The 22,498-nt window shown below is 45.6% G+C and overlaps 1 protein-coding gene across 1 annotated transcript; it reads right to left on the bottom strand.

Moving 5' to 3' along the window:
- Positions 1–1,132: 1,132 nt before the first annotated feature.
- CACNG7 (calcium voltage-gated channel auxiliary subunit gamma 7) lies at positions 1,133–21,767 on the bottom strand. The gene is made up of 5 exons (XM_003406853.4): positions 21,572–21,767; positions 20,552–20,638; positions 19,888–20,028; positions 1,818–1,963; positions 1,133–1,390 (listed from the first exon to the last, which is right to left on the bottom strand). Exons 1-5 carry the CDS (start codon positions 21,765–21,767, stop codon positions 1,133–1,135), a joined length of 828 nt encoding a protein of 275 aa, XP_003406901.2.
- Between the last annotated feature and the right edge of the window lie 731 nt (positions 21,768–22,498).

Genomic DNA, 22,498 nt, shown 5'->3' with positions numbered 1-22,498 from the left:
CTTCCCTTAAATCTGTCCAAGGGGGCGGAAGGGCTCTTGAAAGAGGCCAGAGTTGGGGATCGGAGATGAGAAAGGGGACTTCAAAGAGGGAAGTGCCAGAAAATGGAAGACTTCGAGGTTTGGGGGGGTGTCAACCCCCGCTACTGCCCCTCCCTCCCCCGACGGGGCCTCGAGGGGGGAGAGGCGGGCACAGGTGCGGATATGGCATCATGGGACTCCCTCCGCCCCAGGTCCCTTTCCTTGTTGGGTGCGGGAACGGATGCACCTAAGGGGATGGATGAGTGGGTGGAGGAAAGAAAAGAGAGAGAGCAGGAAGAGGAAGAGAAAGAAACCAAGGATAGCTGAGAAAGCAAGATCCGTTAGAGTCTCCCTAGAATGGCAGGTAACCTTCAGGAGGCAAAAGAACCCAGCCGCTAAGAACCGAAAGTAGAAAAGAATGGGGTGTTCCCGGGAGCAGAGAAGTGGGCGGGGGGAGGGGAGACCAGGTCCTGCCCACCTGGAGAGGTGAGGTGGAACAGGAAGGCCCCCACAGCACCGCGGGGTCAGGAGGGGAAGGCGGGGGCAGATGCCAGGAGAAGGCCCGGGCAAAGGGGAGAAGGCTATCATCGACATTCCAGGGGGGGCTGCCAGAACTTACTCTCCAGCCCAGAGCCCCTGCGGTGAGGAGAGAGGTTCGGGGGCTCAGGGTAGTTGGGGTTAGAGGAGCCGGGCCCTAAAGGAAAAGGGGCGGGTCCTGAGGAGAAAGGGGCGTGTCCTAAAGGAAAAGGATGGGCCCCAAGGGAAAGGGATAGGTCTTAGGGGAAAGGGGAGGGTTTTAGAAGGGGCGGATCCTGAGGGGAAATGGGCGGGCCTAAGGCGAAAGGGGCCAGCAGACGAAGGGGAGGAGTCCAATGGAAATGAAAGAAACCAGTAAAACGCAGAGGTTAGAGAAGGGGGAGGAGCCATTGGGAAGAGGAGGCATTGGAGAAGGGGAGGAGTTAGGGGGACCCGGCGAAGCCACCGGGAGAGGTTGGGGCCTAAAGCTGGCGCAGGATCCTCCGGGCGGAGGGAGGAGTCCCGAGGAGGGCGGTGGGGGGCGCTGCATTGCAGAAAGACCCGAGTGGAGGAGCAGGGAGGCTCCGGGGGCGGGGCCTCAGCAGGGCGAGGTGGAGATGTGCAGGTGGTCGGGGTACTTGATGGCGGGAGGGTAGTTCTGCGTCATCTGGATGGAGACGTCGCTGGAGATGTCAGAGGGGCTGCGGCCGCGGCGCCACGCCTCAGGCTGCAGAAACTGGCCCGAGTAGTCGGAGCAGTCGCTGAGACGCGGGCGGTAGAAGGCCGGGTGCGGACGGTACATCTCCTCCTCCGCGTAGCGCTTGGTGAACAGGTACACGGACATCACGCCGGCTCCCTGCGCAAGGCACAGAGTCGCAGAGTTGGCCCGTAACCCCTTCTTCCCCCAAGACTCAAAAGTCCAGACCTCCAGCCCCTCCTTCCCCAAACCAAGGAGTCTGAGCCCCCAACCTCCTTCTTCAGATCCAGGAGTCCAGGGCCTCCAGCCCCCTCCTCCCTCAAAGACAAGAGTCCTAGTCCTAGTCCCCAGCCCCCTCCTCCTGCAGTCCCCAGTCCCGGCCCCCAACCCCCCTCCTCCCTCAGACCCAAGACTCAGGGTTCCCAGCCCCTCTTCCCTCAGACCCAGGAGTCCAGGTCCCCAGCCCTTCCCCTCCCAGGACCCAGACATCTAAGCCCCCAGGTCTCTCCTTCCTCAGGACCCAGGAGTTCAAGCCCCTGAGACCCTCCCATCCAAAACCCTGGAGTGTGGGCCCCACGGACATCACCTCTTTGAGTAGGAAGGAGGAAGCAGCGAAGGCAAACGACCACCCGTAGCGATAGTGAAAATACTGCTCAGAGCTGCTGGGCCTGTTCATAACCTCGTCATTGATGCTGGAGATGTAGAGAACCAATCCCACCACCAAGGAGAGGCCTGGTGGAGCAGAAGGTGGTGGGGAGGGCTTGGTCCCTCAGAACTAGTCCCCCTTCTCCAGCCCCAGCCCCTCCCCATTCGCTGCTTTCCCCTCCTTCCCACTCTGTCCTGGACTAACTACTATCTTTCCAAGCCCCTTGTGTGCTGGGCCTTGGCTGTGTGCAGGGAATCCCGAGATGAACCAGCAACCTCCCTAACGCCACCCCCAAACCTGCCCTCCAGGAACTCACTGCAACTGGAGCAGATAATATGGCCCCTGATCAACAGTCACATACATGTTGACATGTGCTGTAAGGGAAGTTGCTCAGCACTTTGGAGGAGTCCAGAAGAGGCACCGAATCCACTGGGGGCAGGAGCAGGGGGAGTTAAGGAAAGCTTCCTAGACTAAGAATGGCCCCATGTCCAAGTTCCAAAGATGAGGCCCTGGGAAAAATGTTGTGTGTGCTGTTGAGTCCATTCCAACTCATAGTGCCCCTATAGGACAGAGTAGAACTACCCCGTAGGGTTTCCGAGGAGCAGTTGGTGGATTCAAACTGCTGACTTTTGGTTAGCAACCTGAGCTCTTAAGTACCCTGGTGGCTGCCATCCAAAAGGTTGGCAGTTCGAATTCACCAGCCACTCCTTGGAAACCCTACGCGGCAGTTCTCTATCCTATAGGGTCACCATGAGTTGGAATTGACTCTATGGCCGTGGGCTTGGCTTCTTTTTTTAATCTTTATACGGTAGCAGATCACCAGGTCTTTCTCCCACGGAGCTGCTAGGTGGGTTCGAACAGCCAACCTTTCAGTTAGCTACCAAGTCCTTCTGGGAAGAATAAAGGTGTGCTATGATGCATCACTCAGAAGAGCTTTACCACTGTCCCACCCACCAAAAAAAAAAAACCCAAACCCATTGCTGTTGAGTCAATTCCAACTCCTAGCAACCCAGTAGGACAGAGCAGAACTGCCCCACGGGGTTTCCAAGGCTGCAGTCCTTATGGAGGCAGACTGCCAGATCTTTCTCCCTCAGAGCGACTGGTGGGTTCGAACCACTGACCTTTTGGTTAGCAGCTGAGTGCTTAACCACTTGCCACCAAGGCTCCTTAAAAAGAGACATAGGAAGGAAAAATCAATAAAAACACAAACTAATGGTGGATTTTTTGGAAGCAAATCAACGGGACTTTCTTCTAAGGCACCTCTGAGTGGGCTGGAGCCTCTAATCTTTTGGTCAGCAGTGAGGCACATTCACTGTTTACACCACGAGGGATTCAGTGTGCGTGTGCGTGTGGTGTGCGTGCGTGCACATGCACATGAGTAGGTATATGAGGGAGAGAGAGAAAAAAAGACAAATTGGGTAAAATGTTAAAAATTGGTGCATCTAGGTGAAGGATACAGGAGAGTTCACTGCATTCTTTTTGCAACTTTGCTGTAGGTTTCACATTTTTTTCAAAATAAAAAATCGCCCTGCAAATTACTTATTAATTGTAAAGAGAAAAATGGATCTTTATAATGCAAAGATCTGACCAACACCACATTCACGAAGCAATCAAACTTGGTACCGCTCATGGCGGGGTCAGTACTGGTATTAGTTGCCATTGAGTCACTTCCAATTCCCACGTGTGTCAGAGTGGAACTGTGCTCCACAGGGTTTTCACATCTGTGACCTTTTGGAAGCAGATCACCAGGACTTTCTTCTGAGGGGCCTCTTGGTGGACTTGCACCACCAACCTTCTGGTTGGTAGTTGAGTGCTTAAACAATTGTGCCACCCAGCAACCACGGTGGGACAACCTGACATTATTTGCTACCTGAAGTGACGTGATATAAAGTACATGACACTGCCTCTGAATTTTCTTGCCCAAAATGTCTGAATCTAACGAAACCTCTAGTCTAGACATAACTCCCAGGTTACAGAAAATACAAGGAAAGGAGGACAAATTAAATGATATAGTGAGGAAACAATCATTATACCACAAGGATGTGGGATATTCCACCAGATATCCTAGCTTGTAGTCTTCAAAAGGACAATAACAACAACAACAACAAAAAATGAGTAGCTGCTGAGGCGGCTTATGTACAAACGAACAGCTCTAGGCTTTGGTTCCTTGGTTTGGAGGTTTGGGGTCATAGTTTCATAGGACATCCCGGTTAATTGACCTAATAATGTATTTACTGCTTCTGATCTGCCTCCTAGTTTACTACATGGTGCCTGCAGTCTTAAAGGATTGCAAGCAGCCATCCAAGGCACAACAATTGGTTTCTATTTACCTGGAGCAACAGAGGAAGGAGAGTGAGGAACTCAAAGAGGATATGGAATATGTGGCTAACTGCTTCCATGAAAAGCCACCTCCTATCACATGAGACCAGAACTGAATGACACCTGGCAACCATTACTGAACATTTTGATCAAAGATTCTATAGGAGCCTGATCAAAAGGGGGAAAATGTAGAACAGAACGTCAAGTTTTTATGGACTCCAGACTTTCTGGAGCCATGGAGGCTGGATGAACCCCTGAAACTATTGCCCTGAGATAATCTTTAAACCTCAAACCAAAAATATTCCCTAAAGTGTTCTTAAAGCCAAACAGTAATTTAGCTTAACTAGTAAAGAATGTCTGCCTTGAGCATTATGCTCTTTTAAGGACTATATGAGATCAAATTGACAACACCAACTCGAAAGGTTAGACTGGAACCTTAGCGGGCAGTAAGTTTATGGTAACAGGGGAGGAACAATTCAGAAAAGGAGGGAGAGAACGGTTGCACAACTTGAAGAATGTAATCAATGTCACTGAATTGTACATGTAGAAACTTGAATTGATGTATGATTTGCTGTGTATATTTAACAACAATAAAAAATAAAATTCAAATTCTTAAAAAAGTCCAGACTTATCAGACCAGTTGAGACTAGGACTTCCCGAAACTACTGCCCTGAGATACGCTTTAAGCCTTAAACTGAAATTATCCCTTAAGGTCACCTTGTAGCTAAACGACAGATTGGCTCATAAAATAAAGAATATCACCCACGAGTAATGAGCACATTTAAGAAATCATCTATGGTCAAAAATTACTCTAAAACAAAGACAAGAAGGTGAGGGGGCAGGGAAACTAGAGTATTGGAAATGGTACAACCAGAACGGAATGAATGAGAATGACGACACATTGTGAAAAATGTAACCAATAACACTGAATAATTTGTGGAGACATTGTTGAATGGAAACCTAAACTGCTGTGTAAACTTTCACCAAAAACACAGTACTAAAAAAAAAAAAAAAAAAACAGTTCACAAGAAAACACAGGGATTAGAGAAACATATGGAGTCCCTGGGTGGTGCAAAAGATTAAGGAACTTGGCTGCTAACTGAAAGCCTGGAGCTTTGCGGCCACCTAGAGGTGCCTCAGAAGAAAGGCCTGGCAATCTACTTCTAAAAAAAATCAGCCATTAGAAATCCCCGTGTTTAGGAAGCAGTGAGTTTTTATTTATGGTTATGGGAAATTCAGCAACAATTACGGGTTATGGCTGCCCAACATGATCGCTGTCATTGATATCACTAAATTGTACACCTAAAAAATGTTGGACTGACAAATGTTGTGTTATACAGTAAAAACTTGTGAAAACCAGAACCTGTATAAGGCAGAAACCTGTCAGAGAAGGAAAACTCAAATGTTTTCCAGTTAAACAAGCAATAGAAAAGTGGTAAGATTGCACCCTGTCAAAGGCAGAAAACTTGTGAGACCCAGGAAAACAAGGCAGTCCTGTTGAGTTCTGGCTGTACTATATATATTTACAATAATGAAAATACATACACCTACCCCACACTGCACTGCACAGTGGTTAAAGTAATTGATTGCTAACCGAAAGGTCAGCAGTTCGAAACCACCAGCAGCATCCTGGAAGAAAGATGTAGCAGTTTGCTTCCAAAGAGATTTACAGCTTCGGAAACTCTATGGGGTCGTTATGAGCTGGAATCAACGGCAGCAGGTACTCCACACTGACTGACTATCTTATTGTCCAACATTTCACATTTGCAGCAATAGTAAAAAATCTACTATCTGACTGTTTTGTGCATTAACAACATACATCTGGAAGTACTAATGCCGAGGTGTAAGGTGGAAGTAATACTGGCTTTGATGGTTAAGGTTATGTGTCAGCTTGGCTAGACCATGATTCTCAGTGGTTTTACAGTTATGTAATGATGATGTAATTTGGCAGTTATGTAGTGATGTTGTCATTTTCCATTTTTCTGATCTGATGTAGTCATCCTCCATTTTCACATAATGCCGATTTTTGCAAAATGACCTGGTCTTTGGAACCTAACCGTGTCAGTAATTGAGGAGTGGGTGTTAAACCCAAAAACCTATGGAGCACAGTACTATTCTGAGACACACGGGGTCACCATGAGTCAGAGTCAACTCCATAGCAGCTAGTTTTTTATACAACCACAAAGAAGCCCTGGTGGCACAGTGGGTAAGCACTCAGCTGTTTACCAAAAGGTTGGAGGTTTGAACCCACCCAGTGGCTCCCCAAGAGAAAGACCTGGCAATCTGCTCTGCTCCTGTAAAGATTACAGCCTAGAAGAACCTATGGGGCAGTTCTGCTCTGTCACATAGGGTTGGTATGAGTCAAAATTGACTTGACAGCATCTAACAGCAACATTAAACCATAGCACAGAAATGGCACTAGGGAAATACAGAATGTGAAAATTCTACCAGACAAATGACCAAATTTCTTTACAAATAGATGGCAAGAAAAAAAATTTAAAAAGTAGAAGGAGAGGGGCCCTTACAGATTCAAAGAGGCTTAAGACATTTATCCACTAAACACATGTGTCGAATTTGGATCCTGATTTGCAACAAACTAACTGTAAAAAGGCATTTATGGGACAAGTGGGGGAAATCTCACCACTGCCTGGATATTAGGTGAGATTAAGCAATTTCTCTTAATTGTTTTGGCACGATAATGGCATGTGGTTATGTTAAATAAGAGTGCTGTTTAGCTTAACTAGTAAAGAATGTCTGCCTTGAGCATCGTGCTCTTTAAAGAACTATCTATATGGGATCAAGATGACAAAAGCAACTGGAAAGAGTAGACAGGAACCTTAGGGGGCAGTGAGTTTATGTTAATGGGGGAGGAACAACTCAGAGAAGGAGGGTGAAAACGCTTGCACGGCTCTAAGAATGTAATCAATGTCAATGAATTGTACATGTAGAAATTGCTGAATTGGTGTGTGTTCTGTTGTGTATATCCTCAGCCACAAAAAAATAAAATAAAAACTAAAACAAAATAAGTAAAAGAGTAGTTATTTCTCAGAGATACACTGAAATATTTGTGGATAAAGTGGTATGATGTTGGAGACTAGCTTTAATATAGTAAAATGGAGATGTTATAGGGTATGACTAAAAATGATTAGCTGTATGTTGATAATTGTTGAAACTGATTGATGGGTATATGGGATCTTATTATACTAGTCTATGTTTTTGTATGTTTATAAAATTTCATAATGAAAATGTATTTAATAAGTTCAGTGTGGTCAAAAAAAACTGGGGGAACTATTCCAGATGAAAAGAGACTCATTAACTAAATGCAATGCATGAACCTAGATTGAATCCTGATTATGGGGAAAAAGCAATAAAAGACATTCTTGAAACTGAAGCAATCTGAAAATGGACAAAAGTGTATTATGGAATTATTGTAAAATTTCTGGGTGTGATAATGGTGTTGTAGTTATGTAGACATCTGTCAGTTTGTTGCTGTGGTGGCTTGCATGTTGCTGTGATGCTAGAAGCTATGCCAACAGTATTCAAATACCAGCAGGGTCACCTGTGGTGGACAGGTTTCAATGGAGCTTCCAGACTAAGAAACACTAACAAGAAAGGCCTGGCAATCTACTTCCAAAAATTAACCAACGAAAACCTTATGAATAACAACAGAACGCTGACTTGCTTGCTTTGGACATGTCATCAGGAGGGATTAACTGCTAGAAGAGTACATCATGTTTGGTGAAGTAGAGGGCCAGCAAGGGTAAGGGAGACCCTCAGTGAGTTGGACAGTAGCTACAATGATGGACTCAAACATGCTGGTGATCATAAAGGTGATGCAGGACCAGGCAACGTTTTGTTCTGTTGTACATGAGTGGTGTTGACTCAACACCAGTTAACAAAAACAGTTATATAGAAGAATGTCCTCATTCTTAACAGATGCATACTGAAATTTTTAGAAATGGACTATCATGATACTTGCAACTTACTTTAAATGGCAAAGCCAAAAACCCTGTGTATGTGTGTGTGCACAGACAAAGACAGAGAGAAAGAAAATATGGCAAAACATTAACAAAATGTTCAGTCTTGGTGGAGGAAAATATACCTGGGTTCATTACACTATTCTGTGGGTTTGAACATTTTCTTTTAAAAAATTGGAGTGATTGAGATGGGATAAAATAATGACCCCCATCACTCTCCTTCCCTTTAACCTGCTATATTTTAATTCATAACCTTATTTCTATAACATTATATTTTCTATCTATTTGCTATTCTTTTTTATCATGCATCTTTCCCAACCCCCACCAGGGTATAGTCTCCATGATGCTACGACCATTTTGTCCCCTGTCTCGTTTCTAGCTTCAAATGCAATATCCAGCACATAGTAAATATTAATTGAATGGATGAATCGATGTAATATTTATAATAGCTGCAACAATGGGCTTAAACATACCAACTATTGTGAGGATGGCGCAGGACCGGGCAAAGTTTTGTTATGTTATACATAAGGTCGCCATGAGTCAGAACCACCTCAGCCTTAGGCCACAATAACAAACAACTGGAACTTCCAGAAAAGCTCATTGGCTGCTGTCTCCTTTTTAACCCACACTGAAGCTTACCATTCTTCCATCCCTTCTAAAAATTAATCTTTTCTTGCTCTGAACTTCTGTAGCACTTTTGACTTCTGGAATTCCATCATTTTGACACTCAAGAAAAGGGAGCCATGCTGGGAAGCCACCTGAGATGGGTCTTAAAGATGAGCAGGTTTATAGGAAAGGAATATTGAAGGAAGCCCAGAAACCATCACTCACTCAAATGCAGGAGAGTCACCTCTCTCTCTGTCTCTGTTTCTCTGTCTATTTCTCTCTCTCACCCATCATGGAGAATTAGCCACCAAGTCATGTCTATTTTGCTTCCTGAATCCCTCATAAATCTGAACCCCTTTTTGTATCCCCAATTGCCTTCCCCCAGCTAATTCCTTATTCTCTGTTCCATGGCCCCCAAATTCTTCCTGCTTCAGGTATTAGTTCTTTCTAGACTGTATCTCTCCCTGCTCAAAATTCTTCCTTGGCTCCTTGATGTCCACAGGAGAAAGTGTGTTTTTGTTGTTAATTGTTGTCACCTTGGCTCCAATTCATGTTGATCCCATGTAAAACAGAATGAAATGTTACCTGGTCCTGTGTCATCTTCATGATCATTGGTATGCTTGAGTGCATTGTTGCTGCCATTGTGTATTTTGAGTGCTTTCCAGTCCAGGCACTCATCTTCAGCATTATATCAGACAATATTCTGTTGTGATCTACATGGTTTTCACTGGCTAATTTTCAGAAGTAGATTGCCAGGCCTTTCTTCCTGGTCCATCTTAGTCTGGGGCTCCACTGAAATTCACCCACTATGGGGGGAACTTGCTGGTATTTGAAATACCAGTGGCATAGCTTCCAGCATCACAGCAACATTCAAGCCACCACAGTAACAACAAACTGACAGATGGTAGTGGGGAGAAAGTATACTTCTAGGCTTTATATGATCTAGTTCCTGCTGACATTTCCTGCCTCATCTTCCACCCCAACCCTAGACTTGAGTCCCACAATCACATTATTGGAGTTCTAAATAACAAACACACATTCTCCACAAGCAAAGTGTCAGGAGTGGTGGTTGATGAGAGGGAAACAAAGAAGGCAAAATGTTTTTTAGTAATTGCAAAATGCCAAAATGTAAGATCATTTCTCCTTCCTGGTCATTTAACAGTGGTTCAAATCAGAGCCTTATGGAGAAGTTCTACTCTGCACATATGGGGTCCTCATAAGTTGGAATCAAGTCAAAGGCAACTAGCAACAACAACTGGTTCTCCAAAAATAACCTTCTTTTTCTTTTTCCGTCTCATTCTTTTTCTCTGTCCCTCCCCCTTCCTTTCTTTGCAATCCAACTCTTCCTCCACCACCCCCACCCAACTACATCTGCTTCTGAATTCTTAGAGCACAGTAGGCAAGGATTACCTACATTCCAAACTGAATGGAAACAATCTGGCTCTAGAGCAATACGATTTCAGGACCATGGAGAGCTGCCCAGGCATCTACCTCCGTTTTAGACTCTTTCTAGGGCTTTAACACATGCTGTGAATTCCCCCTCCACACCAGGAGCCTTTCTTTCTTCACTTGAAAAATTCGCCCTCACCGTTTAAAGATCGACTTAGACATCAGCTCCACCTGGAAGCCTTCTCTGGTTGCTTCCACTCTCCCTACACCTCCCTACTATGTCTGATTAACATATCTTCCTTTACCCAAAATGCCCCGAGTTGTCCTTATCATTTCTCCATTCTACAAGTATTTCTTTAAATTGTTAAAAAGCAGAAATGTCACCTTGAGAACTAAGGTGTGCCTGACTTAAGCCATGGTATTTTTAATCACCTAAATTTTTTTTTTTAATATGCATGTGAAAATTGAAACATGAATAAGGAAGACCCAAGAAGAATTGATACATTTGAATTGTGGTGTTGGTGATGAGTATGAAATATACCATGGACTACCAGATAAGAATGAACAAGCCTGTCTTGGAAGAAGTGCAGTCAGAGGCTCCTTAGAAGTGAGGATGGCTAGACTTTGTCTCATGTACTCTGGACATGTTATCAGGAGGGGCCAGTCCCTGGAGAAGGATATCATGCTTGGTAAAGTAGATGGTCAGCAAAAAAGAGGAAGACCCTCAACGATATAGACCGACACAGTGGCTGCAACAATGGGCTCACACATAGCAACAATTGTGAGGATGGCGCAGGACCAGGCAGCATTTTGTTCTATTGTTCATAGGGTCACTATGAGTTGGAATTGACTCGATGACACCTAACAACAAGAATTTCAGCATGTAGTTTGTACCAACAATTACTTTAGACTCTACAGATACAAATGAGAGCTGGTTTGAAAAGATTCCTGTCACATTGGAGCTTATATCCTTGTAGAAGGGGTTGGAAGTTCAAGTCCACCCAGAGGTCCCTTGGAAGAAAACCCTGGCAATCTACTTCTGAAAAATCAGCCACTGAAAATGCTATGGAGCACATTTCTACTCTGACACACCTGGGGTCACCATAAGTTGGAACTGACTCAATGGCAACCGGTAGTGTGGCTGAAGTTATAAGCAATGGGCAGTGTAACACCTTAAGAGATGAACTCAGAGATCTGAGCAGCAGCCAAATCATGGGGAAGACGCTACAGGCCAGAGTGAGGAGCTTGGATGTATCCTAAGTGCAATGGGAATCCATCAAGGGAATTTAAAAATTGCAGGTGTGTGGCAAGCTTAGGAGCAGCAGTTAAGCACTCAGCTGCTAACTGAAAGGTTGGTGGTTTAAACCCACTAGTCACTCCATGGGAGAAAGGTGTGGCAGTCTGCTCCTGTAAAAATTACAGCCTAGGAAACCCTTTGGGGCAGTTCTACCCTGTCCTATAGGGTCGCTATGAGTTAGAATTGACTTGATGGCAACGGGTTTTGTGTCTCCAATGCCCAGCACAGGGTCTTCCATGAAGGATGTCCCCAGAAATGTCTGATGAGTGAATGAATAAGCAAATGCACACAGCAGCTTTGAGGATTAGGGCTTAATCTGGGTCATGGATGGGGAGAGTGCCTCTTATGGCCCCTGCCTGGGAAAAGAAAATCAATGTTACTCTAGCTTCTCCCCCGTCTGTCACCAATCATATCCACTCATCTGGGTCTATTGATTGTTCTGTCATTATCCCTCTCTCTCTCATCTGTCTCCATTTGCTTTATCCTCACAGCCCCAACCACTGCTCAGACCTTATCTGCTATTGCTTGGACCACTGCAGAAGCCTTCTCCTGGGTTTGCCAATTATCAATCTCTTTCCTTCTACTCCATCCCCAAAACTGATCCCTGGGGATGTGTAACACCTCCAGAACAAAACATCGCCTGGTCCCGCGCCATCTTCATGATCACTGGGATGTTTGAGTCCATTGTTGCTGCCTTTGTGTATTTTGAGTGCCTTCCAACCTAGGGGCTCATCTTTCAGCACTATATCAAGCAATATTCTATTGTGATCTATAAGTTGTTTTCTTTTTTAATTTTTATTGTGCTTTAAGTGAAAGTTTACAAATTAAGTCAGTCTCTCACACAAAAACTTACACACACCTTGCTACATACTCCCAGTTGCTCTCCCCTAATGAGACTGCCCACTCCCTCCCTCCACTCTCTCTTTTCATTTCTATTTCACCAGCTTCTAACCCTCTCTACCCACTCATCTCCCCTCCAGGCAGGAGATGCCAACATAGTCTTGAGTGTCCACCTGATGCAATCTACAGGGTTTTCATTGGCTAATTTTCAGAAGTAGGTTGCCTACAATGGTAGGAAGCCAAATGGACATGGCCTGGTGACCCTGTCCCTCCCATTTCTCCTCCCAGGGTGGAATGTCAGCTCTACTATTTTCCAGACCTCAGACAACTCCTGTCTCTTTCTGAGCCTTTGCATCTTCATTGGAAACATGGAGTGATTGGTCCACAGACCATTCCTTTTCCAGATCTAAAATATTGGTTCTATCTCTGTCCTTAATCCCTCTCTCTCTTTCTCTCTTTTTTAATCTCCTTCATTTTATGGTCTCTGGGTGGTGCAAATGGTTTGCACTTGACTACTAACCTAAAGGTTGGCAGTTCAAACCCACCCAGTGGCACCATGGAAGAAAAGTCCTGGCACTCTGCTTCTGTAAAGATAACAGCCAAGAATACCCTATGGAGCAGTTCTACTCTATAAAATATGGGGTCACCATGAGTTGGAATTGACTCCACAGCAATTTTTTAAAAAATAATTAAAAAAATTTGGTGGTACAATATACTGCCTTGATGAAGAACCTGGGTTAGAAACCTGTTTCCACTGCTGAGTGAGTTAACCTCGGAGTGCCTGTTTCCTCAGCTGTAAAATAAGGATAATAGTTGCACCTACCCTGGTGGCCTGGTGGTTAAGAGCTATGGCTGGTAACTAAAAGGTCAGCAGTTCGAATCCACCAGGCGGTCCTTGGAAACCCTACGGGGCAGTTCTATCCTGTCTTGTAGGGTCGCTATGAGTCAGAATTGACTCAACAGCAACAGGTCTTTTTTTTTTTTTTTTTTACCATACCAGATGAAGAAAAATAAATAATTTATGCGAGGCACTTAGAACTATTCCTGACCCCGTCACTTAACCAAATGTCCTTTACTACTATCATCATCATCATTATTACTGCTACTACTACTATTTCTTTGTTGTTGACGTTGTCATTGCCTGCCGTTGAGCTGGCCCCAACTTATGATGACCACATGCACGATGGGGTCAGACTATTACTATTACTTACTTACTTGCTTATTTATTTACAACTATCACTTATTGAACAAGGAGCCCTGGTGGCACAGTGGTTAAGCACTTAGCTGCTAACTACTTTCCCACAGTGGCTCTGTGGGAAAATGACCTGGTGATCTGCTTCTATAAAGATTACACCCTAGGAAACCCTATGGGGAAGTTCTACCCTGTCACATGGAGTCAGTATGAGTCAAAAATTGACTGGACAGCATCCAACAACAACAACAAATTGTTGAGCAGCTATTGTTATAGGCCAGGCATTGGGTTGGGCTCATGATCTAGATTAGGAGTTGGCAAAATTTGATTTGGCCTACTGTTTATTTTTGTATGGCTTGCAAGCTAAACATGGTTTTTACATTTTCTAATGGTTGAGAAAAATCTTTCAAGACACATGAAAATTACATGGAAATCAAATTTCAGTGTCCATAAATATTGGAACATAGCCACACCCATTCATATCATCAGTGGCTACTTTAGCACTACAATGGCAGAGCTGAGTAGTTGTATCAAGAACCCTATAACCCACCATAGACTCGGGGGACATCTACATCAATTGGCACGACATAGTTCATAAAGACAAAGTTCTACATCCTACTTCGGTGAGTAGCGTCTGGGGTTTTAAACACTTGCGAGTGGCCATAGAAGAAGCAACTATTGGCCTCTAACCATCCAGAGCAAAGGGGAGTGAAGAAAACCAAAGACTCATGGGAGTAATTAGTCCAAAGGACTAAGGGACCATGTGAACCACAGACTACATGATCTTGAGACCAGGAGATGTAGGTGGTGCTCGGCTACCACTACCAACCACTCTGACTGAGATCACAACAGAGGGTCCCAGATAGAATGGGAGAAAAATTGTAGAACAAAAAATCAAATTCACAAAAAAGACCAGACTTACTGGTCTGACAGAGACTGGAGGAACCCCGAGACTATGGCCCAAAGACACCCTTCTGAGCTGGAACTGAAGCCATTCCTGGAGACCACCTTTCAGCCAAACCATAGACAGGCTCGTAAAATAAACAATAATAGCCGAGAGGAACGTGCTCCTCAGAACAATGAATTATATGAGATCAAAAGGGCAACATCTGCATAAAAGCAAAGATGAGAAGGCAGGAAAGGGTAGAAAATCAGGATGAAAGGAAACGGGGAACCTAGGACGGAAATGGGGAGAGTCTAGAAAATGAAAAAAATATCATGCAACACTTTATGTACAAACTATCAGACGGGAAACGAATTTGCTCTGTAAACTTTCACCTAATGCACGTGAAAAAAAAAAGAGGACCTTATGATCCCATCTAAGATACAACTATTGGTCTCTACTTGTCTGGAACAAAGGAGAATGAGGGAAACCAAAGACTCAAAGAAGAAACTAGTCTACAGGGCTAATAGCCCACATGAACCATGGCCTCATCTAGCCTGAGACCAAAAGAACTAGATGGTTCCTGGCTACCACTATTGACCATTTTGACCAGGGACACAATAGAAGGTCCTGGATAGAAAGAGAGAAAAACATAGAACAAAACTCAAATTCCTAAAATAGACCAGACTTACTGGACTGATAGAGACTAGAGGAAGCCCCAAGGCTATCGCCCTAAGATACCCTTTGAACTTGGAACTGAAGCCACTCCTGATGGTCACCTTTCATCCAAATAATAGATTGGCTTATAAAATAAACAATATCACCTGTGAGCACTGTGCTTCCTTAAATATTCAACTGTATGAGACCAAAGAGTCAACATTTACCCTAAAACAAGGATGAAAGCTAAGGCAGGGCAGGAAAGCTAGATTAACGGAAATAGAACAAACAGAATGGAAATAATAAGAACGTTAATACAGTGTGAAAAATGTAACCAACGTCAGGGAAACCCATTGCCAAACCCATTGCTGTCAGTTCTGACTTTTAGCAACCCTATAGCACAGAGTAGAACAGCCCCATAGGGTTTCCGAGGAGCATCTGGTGAATTTGAACTTCTGACCTTTTTGGTTAGCAGCTGAGCTCTTAACCACTGCACCACCAGGACTCCCATATGATGGAGCAGTTTGTATAAAAATCATTAAATGGAAGAACAATTTGCTGTGTAAATTTTCACCGAAAACATAATTTTTTTTTTTTAAAAAGAACAAGAACCCTATGATTGCCAAGGCCTGAAATATTTACTGTCTAGCTCTATGTAGAAAAAGTGCAGCAACCCCTGACCAAGATTTGTCTTCCCAAAAATTCCACAAAGGAAGAATTTAGCCCCATTGGCTCACCCAGAGAATAAACGGTGCTGTTGTTGTTAGCTGCCATCAAATCAATTCCAACTCATGGCAACCTCATGTATGCAGAGTAGAACTGCTCCATAGGGTTTTCAGAGCTGCAGACCTTTCAGAAGCAGATCACCAGGCCTTACTTCTGATGTGCCTGTGGGTGGACTCGAACCTCCAACCTTTCAGTTAGTAGTTCAGCTTAACCATTTGTGCCACCCAGGGACCGGTAGTAAGTGGTAGTGGTAGGATTTGAACCCAGGTCTTTCTGAGTTCATAGGGATGAGCTCAGCCACAGCCTGCATCCACAACCCTGAAAGCACACAACTGAATACGTTGGGGTGGCACGCATAGATCGTAGTCTATGAAATGAACCCAAGGAAGAGGTTCTGGCAATAGGGTTCAATGCTAAAAAATTACTCTATTGTCACATGTGAGCTCTGACTTCCAGTCTTTATCACTGGTCATGTATCTTTGATCCTTGGCTTGAACTTGGACAGTCAGTTCCTGGTACAGTGGTATGAGCATAGCGTTTGGAATCAGAATACCCTCCATTCAAATCCCAGCTCTGCCACTGACTAGGTACGTCACCTTTTGAAACCCCTTGTTTCCACACCTGTAAACCACAAGCAATGGCGCTGTTATGCATTGAATTTTGTCCCCCAAAAACATGTGTTGTAAATCTTAGCCCCTGGTGATGCAATGGTTGAGCCCTCAGCTGCTAACTAAAAGGTCAGTTGTTTGAACCGTGAAGATTTATCTGTTGCCAATTCTGACTCATAGTGACCCTACAGGACAGAGTATAACTGGAAGGAGGCTGACACATCTTTCTCCCATGGAGCAGCTAGTGGGCTTGAACCACCAACCTTTCAGTTAGCATCCAATCGCTTAACCACCGCACTACTAGGGCTCAGCCTAGAAAGCCCTAGTTCTACTCTGTCCTGTAGAGTCACTATGAGTTGGAATCAACTCAACCTGCAAGGCTTTTAGTTTTACCTGAGTATGTAATCCCATTTGGGAATGGTTTTCTTTGTTATGTTAATGAGGCCGTAGTGGTGTAAGGTGTGTTTTAAACCAGTGACTTTTGAGATATAAAAGGTGCAGATTAGGCAGAGAAACAAGCCAACACAGATGGAAGACCAGTGTCTGAAGACCACGGAAGCAGGCCAGTCTACAAGGATTGCTGGCTAGAGAAGCTGAGACAAGGATTTTCCTCCAGAGGGAACAGAAAGAGAATCTTCCCCTAGAGCTGGTGCCCTGAATTCAGACTTCTAGCCTCCTAAACTGTGAGGAAGAAGCCCTGGTGGCACAATAGTTAAGCGCTCTACTGCTAACCGAAAGGTCTGTGGTTTGAACCCACCAGCTACTCCTCCGGAGAAAAGACCTGGCGATCTGCTCCTATAAAGATTACAGCTAGGAAACCTTAAGGGGCAGTTCTACTCTGTCCTACAGCATCACTATAAGTTAGAATTAACTCAATGGCAGACAACAACAAATCGTGAGAAAATAAGTTTCTGTTCATTAAAGCCATCTGCTTGTGGTATTTTTGTTACGGCAACCCTCCATAACTAAGAGAGGCACTTTCCTTACAATGTTGCAGGTAAAGTTGAATAATAGTCCCCATTCTGCCAATCCTTGCCCCACTTTCTCTCTCTAGGCCACTATTTTTCCTTCTGAAAACTGAAGAGAACTTTCAGCTCTGACAGTCTGGGATTGTGATATTCTACATGTCTTATTTTAGCTTGGCGTCTGGCTCCACACACCGTGATTCAAGTTTGCACGGAGATTGCACCCTGGTTTCCCTGGAAAAGGTCTCGTCAGGTTAGGTTGCAGGCACGGGGGAGGTTTAGCCTGGAGAAAGCTGGGTGAGGAGCAGGGAGGAGCCTGGGGGAGGGGATATTTGAAAATCCATCTTCATCTATTTGCACAGCCAGCTTGGGAGAGACAGAGCAGAGAGCGGCCCCCAAGAGACGGGATTGGGATGAGACACGCAGAAGGGTTTGCTTGTAAAATATCAACTGAAATAAAAGGGCTTGAATTGAGTTGAATTAAATTAAGTTGAATTAATTTGAACTGGACTGAAGAACTGAGTTAGTACCTTGTGAGGTTAGTTGTGCTGAACTGAGCTAAACATGTTTGAACAGAGGTGAGTTTGGGCTGTGCTGAGCTGAGGTGGACTGAATAGGAGCGGACTGAGTTGAGACTTCAGAGTCCCTGGGTGGTGCAAAGGGTTTATACACTCAGCTGCTACCTGAAAAGTTAGAGGTTCGAGTCCACGCAGGCGTGCTTTGAAAGAAAGGCCTGGCAATCTACTTCTGAAGAACCAGCCATTGAGAACCCTATGGAGCACAGTTCTACTCTGACACACGTGGGTTCACCACGAACTGAAGTCAATTCAAGGGCAACCGGTTAGTGCTCTAATGGAGAGTCCCTCAGTGATACAGTTAATGCACCTTACCTGCTACGTGAAATGGTGGTTCGAGTCCACCCAGAGGCACTTTGGAACAAAGTCCTGGGGATTTACTCCAGAAAAGTCAGCCACTGAAAACACTATGAGGCACAGTTCTACTCTGACACACATGGGGTTGCCATGAGTTGGAATTGACTTGACACCAAATGGTTTTAGCACTTCAGAAAGAACTCCACTCTGGGACCCTGGACACTGGCACAAGCTTACTCTAGTGTCTTGAACAATTTCCTGCTTTCCTCTGGGCCCATTTTTATCAAGTGAGTGGTAATAATAAATTCCTTGGCAGGGATGTTATGAGGAGGGAGTGTAATAACACATGCAAAAGAGCCTTGTACCTCAAAAGAAGAAGAAGGAAAAAAAAAAAACTGCAAACAAATATTGAAGCCTAGCTAATAACATGCATAGGGAAGTGTTCAGGGTGAAGTGTCCTGATTCCTGCAACTTACTCTGAAATGCATTAACAAGTAAGATAGATTGATGGATGATTAGACATACAGATAGATGGACAGATACAGGATAAAGTAAGTCTTAAAAAATAATAATAATACAGTTGCCATCGAGTTGATTCCTACTCAGAGTGGACCTGCACTCCACAGGGTTTTCGATGGCTGTAATCTGCTGGCACAACATTTAAGTGCTCAGCTTCAAACCGAAAGGTTGGCCGTTCAAACACACTTAGTGGCTCCATAGGAAAAAGACCTGGTGATCAGCTTCCCCAAAGATTAACCAAAAAACCCAAACCCATTGCCATCTAGTCGATTCCAACTCACAGAGACCCTATAGGACAGAGTAGAACTGCCCCATAGGGTTTCCAAGGCCTCAAACCCTTTACATCTTTCCCCCTTTGCTGCATCTTTCTCTTGGGTCCCTAGGAAACCCTATGGGGCAATTCTACTCTGTCACATGGGGTCGCTATGAGTCAGAATTGACTTGATGGCACCCAACAAGAACAATAATCTTACGGAAGTTGACCAGAAGTAAATCACTAGGCCTTTCTTCCACAGGGTGGATTTAAACCACCAGCCTTCTGGTTAGTAGCCGAGCACATACGTTTGTGCTACCCAGGAACCTTAAAGTAAGTCTAGTGATACGTTCATGGTTGACCCTAGGTGGTGGATATATGGATGTTTGCTACAAAATTCAGGTTTTCTGCACTTTTTTAAAAAAAGAATTTTTATAACAAAATGTTGCACAGAAAATTAAGAGCCTCGTACACCGGAAATTGCTAAAATATCAGTAATGGTTAAAAATATAGCCTCTGGAAGCGAAGTGGATGAAATTTGATTCTTAGCTCAGTCTCTCACTAGTTGTAGGGCCTTGAGCAAATGACTTCATCCCTCTGGAGTGTTTGTTTCCATATCTGTGAAATGGGCTATTAATAGTATTTACCTCACAGGGCTGTTGTGAGTATCTGAACAGAGCCTGGTCCATAATTAGCATGCAGTAAGCATTAGCTAATAGTTTGGTCCTCAGAACAAATTCTAAGATGGGCGTTGCTATCTCCATTTTACTGAGAGAACAAAAGTGGGTCTCAAACAAGTTGTGCAACCCCTCCAGCATCGCAAAACAAGGAAGTGGCCCACAGGGGCCCACGGGTTCTTGAAACTTGAAATAGCCCCCCAATCCATAAGTGCTTTCCTTGGGCTCACCCGACAGGATGAAAAAGATGCCAGAAACGAAGGCCAGAATGGTCCTCTGTGGGCGGATGTGGCCGATGTTGCTGATGACGAAGGCAGTGAACACAAGGAAGAGGCTGACCATGGGGAAGGGGGTAGCCGTGCGCACTGTCTCTGGAGGAGGAGGCGAGAAGAGGCAGGAGGTGAGAGGGAACCTAGGGTGGGGCATCTCCCCTTTCCTCTGACCTCTCCCCTTCCACAACTGCCTCCACTTCACTTGGTTCATCCCCTTTCCCACCGACTTCTCCCCTTTCATCTGATAAGTCCACCTCTGACCTCATAGCTTCACGAGGCCACACCCACTTTGATTTGACCCCACCTCTTTCCCCTCCAACCCCACCCTTTACCCAGGCCCCCGCCCTTTCAACCTAGCCCCACCTCCTTATCCAATGACTCTGTCTCCTTTAAAGCCTCCCTCCACTCCTACCTTTTAGCTCCATACTTTACCTACTGACTCCGCGCACCACTCAGGCCCCATCCTTTCAACCTGGCCCCTCCTCCTAATCCAATGACCCCGCCTCCTTTCAAGCCTCCACAACTTCCCTTCGACTCCACCCCTTCTCTAGCCCCGCCCTTTTCTCCAACCACCTGCCCTGTAATCCAGTCCCCTTGTTGCCCAGGCCCGGATTCCCCTCACTCAGAATATTCTCCGTGTTTTCCGTCACCAAATTGATCTCCGGTTCCAGGAAATATTCCGAGGCCACGCAGCGACCCTTCTCACGACCTGGGGAGAAGGTAATGAGGCAGGGCTGGGGGAGAGACTCCTAAGCCCCAGGGAAGTTGTCAGGAACAGGACGGACACTGGGGAGACCCCAGGATGAGGGCGGGAAGCTGAACCCAAAGCTTATGAACAGCACTACTCTTTGGGGTGGGGGAACGGGGTAGGCAGGATGTCTGGGAGCTCCTCCTGGGAGCTGCCCTATAGTCTCCTGTTTGGAGGAGGACAGGGTTGGAACTCAGAGTCCTAAACAAGAAGGGAGTATGGGCCAGGACTCCTGAGTCTTTATAGAAGATGAAGTCTGGGGCCCAAGATTCCTAGAAGGAGGCCCTTGGTGATTACTAAACCAAAACCAAACCAGCTGCCGTAGAGTCAATTCCACTTCATCGCGACCCCATGTGTGCAGAGAACTGAGCTCCATAGGGTTTCATTCATGGCTATGACCTTTTCTGGAAACAGATCACCAGGTCTGTCTTTCAAGGCACCTCTGGGTGGACTGGAACCTCCAGCCTCTCAGTTAGCAGCTGAGAACTTAATCATTTGCATCACCTAGGGACACCTTTGGTGATTACCAGGAGGTATGAATTCTTTTATCCTGCCCATTCTGCCTTGAAATTGTCCAGGGAACAAAGTTTGAACCTAGACTACTGGTTCTAAGGGAGGACTTCAGGGTTCCCCCAGGGAAGCAGGGGTTAGGAACCTGGAGATTTTTTTTGACATCGGGGCTCCTAGGTGCAGGGAATAAATGGCTAGAAATTTGGACTCCCGGTTCTGGAATTGTGTTAGCCACTGGGGTACAGGATCCTGAATCTGAATCTCCAGGAAAGAAACCGAATCAGTGTCTGGGTTTCTGGAATCAAGAAATGGGACTGTGGAAAAGGACTCTTGGGCTTCAGCTAAGGTGAGGACAGGTGAGCAGAGAGCAGGTGAGGTCTGTACCTGCAAAGAAGCAGACTCTCCAGAGGCCAGCGTGTAGTGCCATCTTGACCTCGGTGGTCTGGTTCTGTGGCAGCACTGTACCCTCCTCCATGTATAGCCAGTAGTCGGTGCTGACCGCAATGCCCACAAGGAGCAAGCCGCAGGCACCAAACACACTGCTCAGCAGGGTCAGGGCGCGGCTGCTACAGTGACTCATTCTTAGCGGCGGGGGGCGCCCTGCGGGGCCTGGCAGAGCAGAAGCTTCAGTGGAGAGCCCAGATAGGACCCACCAGAGCCCTCAACCCTATGCAACAACCTGGGTCATTGGACCCTGGCTTGAGAGTCCAACCCCAAAATGGCAATCTCCCAACTCTGACACCAGCTCTAAACCCTGACCAAAAGCTTCACTTCTAGAATGAGATCCCCTAATCTTGACCTCTGTTTTATGGCCCAGAACTCCAACACTGGACTCCAACCAGAGGCACCAACTGTCGACCCCCAGCAACAGAACTGAGCTACCCAATCCTGATGCCTGTTCTCTGACTCTGGACTATGGCCAGAGACACCATCTCCAGGCCCCCATTTCCAAGATAGGATTTTCAACCATGACCCTTGGCCCAGACCCAGAACTCCAACCTTGATTCCAATCATGTGACTGGAACTAGGTCCCAAATATCTTTGCTCTGATCAGAAACTCTAGTTCTAGATTAACCCCAAAACAAGGACTCCCAACCCTAGCCTCATGCCCTGACCTGAGACCCCCAACCTTGGACACCAGACCTCCCCCACAACCTTGAACCTGGGCCCCTTACTCAAAAACTATTACTTTGATCTGAGACCTCAACTCCAGGACCAGGCATCCTCCAACCCTGACTGTGCCCTGATCTAAGACCCAAGCCTTGGACATCGGATTCCAACAAGGGCCCCTAGCCTCGGCTCTGACCAGGA

This window comes from Loxodonta africana, chromosome 11 (genome assembly GCF_030014295.1).
Source record: "Loxodonta africana isolate mLoxAfr1 chromosome 11, mLoxAfr1.hap2, whole genome shotgun sequence".
Lineage (NCBI taxonomy): Eukaryota > Metazoa > Chordata > Mammalia > Proboscidea > Elephantidae > Loxodonta > Loxodonta africana.
This window is presented reverse-complemented; position numbering and strand designations above follow the sequence as displayed.